The 4,827-nt window shown below is 45.9% G+C and overlaps 1 protein-coding gene across 1 annotated transcript in view; it reads right to left on the reverse strand.

Moving 5' to 3' along the window:
* Positions 1–923: 923 nt before the first annotated feature.
* LOC121555858 (interleukin-2 receptor subunit beta) overlaps positions 924–4,827 on the reverse strand; it is a 16,180-nt gene continuing 12,276 nt past the window's right edge. Inside the window, exons 9-12 of the mRNA XM_045213161.1 lie at positions 4,658–4,742; positions 2,025–2,397; positions 1,521–1,663; positions 924–1,397 (exon numbers count right to left, since the gene is read on the reverse strand). Of these exons, the coding sequence (XP_045069096.1) occupies positions 924–1,397; positions 1,521–1,663; positions 2,025–2,397; positions 4,658–4,742 (1,075 nt within the window). The remainder of the gene's footprint in view (positions 1,398–1,520; positions 1,664–2,024; positions 2,398–4,657; positions 4,743–4,827) is intronic.

Here is a 4,827-nt window from a genome sequence, read left to right on the forward strand (position 1 = left end):
AATTAGCATTTTCAAATCTGAGAGTAAATAGAGCCGAATATATATATATCTATAATTTCTTTACCCCATTTTTCTCCCCAATTTCGTCATATCCAATTGGTACTTACAATCTTCTCTCATTGCTGCAACTCCCCAATGGGCTCGCGAGAGAGGCGAAGGTCGAGACATGCGTCCTCCGAAAACATTACCAGCCAAGCTGCGCTACTTCTTTACACACTGATCGCTTAACCCGGAAGCCAACCGCACCAATATGTTGGGGGAAACACCGTTCCCAGCCTGCCACAAGGAGTCGCTAGAGCGCAATGAGCCAAGGAAAGCCCCCCGGCCAAGCCCTACCCCAACCCAGACGGCGCTGGGTCAATTGTGTGCCACCCTATGTGGCTCCCGCTCACGGCCGGCTGTGACACAGCCTGCGATGCAGTGCCTTAGACCACTGCGCCACTCAGAGGATCCCACAGCCCTTATTTTAAGTGTTTCTAAAATCCCTTATGGGAAAAATGAATGGTGGAGATACAATTAGAACAATTTCCCTGTTTGAACGCTAGGTTTTATAGGTATTATGACACCTCCACTGTGGGGCTGTATTGGAATGAATGGAATTCTACAGTACTTCATTTAAATGTTTAAAGGACAAAATTACATGTATGTAAGTATTTTTGTTGTTGTAGTGGGGACAGTAACATTAATACTTAAAAGAAATGTGTCTGTAATAGAATAAATGTTGTAAAAACAAATTGAGACATTAGCAAATGCATTTCTATAGCTTCCAAAATATTTTTTTACAATGGTAGGGGAGTGCCAGATGGAGGATCGGTGACTCAAAACAGCGCCCCCTGTCAGTCATCTAGTGTATATATATATATATATATATATATATATATATATAAATCATTTGTCCCTCCCTGGTAAAATACCTTCATAGCTCAGTTCTGAGCTTCTTTCACTGGCATGTAGCCAGAGGGCTCTATTGCCATTGAAGAAGACAGGAGAGACATCTCCTCCAACAGCTTGCCTGGATGACTGGTACTAGTACTGGGTCCCAGGGATGGAACCAACTCCAACCCAGAGAAGGTGAAGGGTAATTGGGGTAAACCTTCCAGCGGGAATGGTAAGGGGGTGGAACAGAATGAAAATATATTGTTAGTGGTAATAAGAGGGATATGGTTGAAGGCAGTCGCAGTAGGCCCGACCGCATCCTCCACGCTTTCTTGACTTTCCTGATCCTCTCCCCCACTCCTGATGCCTGAATCTGGACTCTGGAGGGCCAGGAGTTGGGCCTGGAGCTGGAGCTTATCCACACGTTCATAGGAGGAAGACATTGTGAGAGAACCTCCTCCAACCCCCATATCTGTACCCTTTCCCCCTACACTATCCAACCTAGGGAGGGTGAATGGTAGCTGGGGGAAAGCGGACAGGGCAGTAGGTAAGGGGGTGGAGCAGAATGGAAAGTTATTGTTATTACTAAGAGGAAGAAGCGGAACAAGATTGAAGCCCTGAGAGACAAAATGGGGGAGGGTTGCCGTAGGCCCGTCCGCCTCCTCCACACTCTCCTGACTTTCCTGATCCTCTCCCCCACTGCCGATGCCTGAATCTGGGCTTATGAGGGCCTGACGCTGGGCCTGGAGATTCTCAACACGCTCGTAAGAAGAAACCTGGATGATATCTTTACCTCCACAGATGCCTCCAAATATACCTCCACCCCACATCTCTCCATCCTTCCCTCCACCCCCCATCTCTCTATCCTTCCCTCCACCCCCCATCTCTCTATCATTCCCTCCACCCCACATCTCTCCATCCTTCCCTCCACCCACCATCTCTCTATCCTTCCCTCCACCCCCCATCTCTCCATCCTTCCCTCCACCCCCCATCTCTCCATCCTTCCCTCCATCCCCCATCTCTCTATCCTTCCCTCCACCCCCCATCTCTCCATCCTTCCCTCCATCCCCCCATCTCTCCATCCTTCCCTCCACCCCACATCTCTCCATCCTTCCCTCCACCCCCCATCTCTCTATCCTTCCCTCCACCCCCCATCTCTCCATCCTTCTTCCCTACACCACTATCCATCCCTTCTCCACTGTTCTCCTCCTTCCTCTCTTCTATCTCTTTAGTAGTGCCACCTACTGGTCCGTAAGGGGAGTGTACAGAGCAGGGTTCCAGCTTGGTGGAGGAGGATCCAGGCCGGGAGCATTGAGATAAAAAGTTGCTGCAGTTGGTGAAGCTGGAGCTGGAGAAGTGGCCACTGCTGTCCCATCTCTTCTCCAGTAGTAGCGGAGTGCCGGTCTCCCTCATCAGAGGGGCGATGGTGTCCATGCTGTTGGTAATCTCTACCTGGGAGATGTCTTCATGGTGCAAGGCAGAGTCAACGGATTCAAAGGCGAACAAAGGACCCAGCCAAGCCTGTAGACACACACAGAGAGAGAGAGAGAGAGAGAGAGAGAGAGAGAGAGAGAGAGAGAGAGAGAGAGAGAGAGAGAGAGAGAGAGAGAGAGAGAGAGAGAGAGAGAGAGAGAGAGAGAGAGAGAGAGAGAGAGAGAGAGAGAGAGAGAGAGAGAAAGAGAGAGAGAGAGACACACAGACAGACAGACAGACAGACAGGCAGGCAGGCAGGCAGGCAGACAGACAGACAGACAGACAGACAGACAGACAGACAGACAGACAGACAGACAGACAGACAGACAGACAGACAGACAGACAGACAGACAGACAGACAGACAGACAGACAGACAGACAGACAGACAGAGAGGCTGATAAGGTGAGGACGGCATTGTTTTCTGACAGGTGGCTTCACTCCAACATGATGCTAATGTAAGACAATGGTGAGGACAGCTCATAATAATGTCTGGAATGGAATTAATGGAAAGGTATCAAAAACATGGAAACCACAGTTGAAGTCGGATGTTTACATACACTTAGGTTGGAGTCATTAAAACTCGTTTTTCAACCACTCCACAAATTTCTTGTTAACAAACGATCGTTTTGGCAAGTCAGTTAGGACATCTACTTTGTGCATGACACAAGTCATTTTTCCAACAATTGTTTACAGACAGATTATTTCACTGTATCACAATTCCAGTGGGTCAGAAGTTTACATACACTAAGTTGACTGTGCCTTTAAACAGCTTGGAAAATTCCAGAAAATGATGACATGGCTTTAGAAGCTTCTTATAGGCTAATTGACATAATTTGAGTCAATTGGAGGTGTACCTGTGGATGTATTTCAAGGCCTACCTTCAAACTCAGTGCCTCTTTGCTTGACATCATGGGAAAATCAAAAGAAATCAGCCAAGACCTCAGAAAGAAAAAGTGTAGACCTCCACAAGTCTGGTTCATCCTTGGGAGCAATTTCCAAATGCCTGAAGGTACCACGTTCATCTGTACAAACAATAGTACGCAAGTATAAACACCATGGGACCACGCAGCCGTCATACCGCTCAGGAAGGAGACGCGTTCTGTCTCCTAGAGATGAACGTCCTTTGGTTCGAAAAGTGCAAATCAATCCCAGAACAACAGCAAAGGACCTTGTGAAGATGCTGGAGGAAACAGGTACAAAAGTATCTATATCCACAGTAAAACGAGTCCTATATCGACATAACCTGAAAGGCCACTCAGCAAGGAAGAAGCGACTGCTCCAAAACCGCCATAAAAAAGCCAGACTACGGTTTGCAACTGCACATGGGGACAAATATCGTACTTTTTGGAGAAATGTCCTCTGGTCTGATGAAACAAAAATATAATTATATGGCCTTAATGACCATCGTTATGTTTGGAGGAAAAAGGGGGTCGCTTGCAAGCCCAAGAACACCATCCCAACTGTGAAGCACAGGGGTGGCAGCATCATGCTGTGGGGGTGCTTTGCTGCAGGAGGGACTGGTGCATATTACAAAATAGATGGCATCATGAGGAAGGAAAATTATGTGGACATTTTGAAGCAACATCTCAAGACATCAGTCAGGAAGTTAAATCTTGGTCGCAAATGGGTCTTCCAAATGGACAATGACCCCAAGCATACTTCCAAAGTTGTGGCAAAATGGCTTAAGGACATCAAAGTCAAGGTATTGGAGTGGCCATCACAAAGCCCTGACCTCAATCCTAAAGAAAATGTGTGGGCAGAACTGAAAAAGCGTGTGTGAGCAAGGAGGCCTACAAACCTGACTAAATTACACCAGCTCTGTCAAGAGGAATGGGCCAAAATTCACCCAACTTATTGTGGGAAGCTTGTGGAAGGTTACCTGAAACGTTTGACCCAAGTTAAACAATTTAAAGGCAATGCTACCAAATACTAATTGAGTGTATGTAAACTTCTGACCCACTGGGAACGTGATGAAAGAAATAAAAGCTGAAATAAATAATTCTCTCTACTATTATTCGGATATTTGACATTCTTAAAATAAAGTGGTGATCCTAACTGACCTAAGACAGGGAATTTGTACTAGGATTAAATGTCAGGAATTGTGAAAAACTGAGTTTAAATGTATTTGGCTAAGGTGTATGTAAACTTCCGATTTCAACTGTATGTGTTTTATCTGTTTGATACCATTACATTCATTACATTCCAGCCATTATAACCTAACTAAGTATATAGCCATTACAAAGTAGTGCACTATATAGGGAATAGGGTGCCTTTTGGCACATGACTTCAGTCAAAAGTAGAACTGACCTTGAAGTTTCCATCGTGATCGAGGTTGAGGCCGTCAAAGTACCTGGAGGGATCTGGTATAGGAGGATTCAGAATCTCCTTGACCCTGTCAGCACATAACAACATGAAAGGAAGTTGCAGTTAACCAACTACAAAACATGAAATCACATCAAATACATGATGTTTACTTT

Source organism: Coregonus clupeaformis, unplaced genomic scaffold, assembly GCF_020615455.1.
Source record: "Coregonus clupeaformis isolate EN_2021a unplaced genomic scaffold, ASM2061545v1 scaf0083, whole genome shotgun sequence".
NCBI classification, from domain to species: Eukaryota; Metazoa; Chordata; class Actinopteri; order Salmoniformes; family Salmonidae; genus Coregonus; species Coregonus clupeaformis.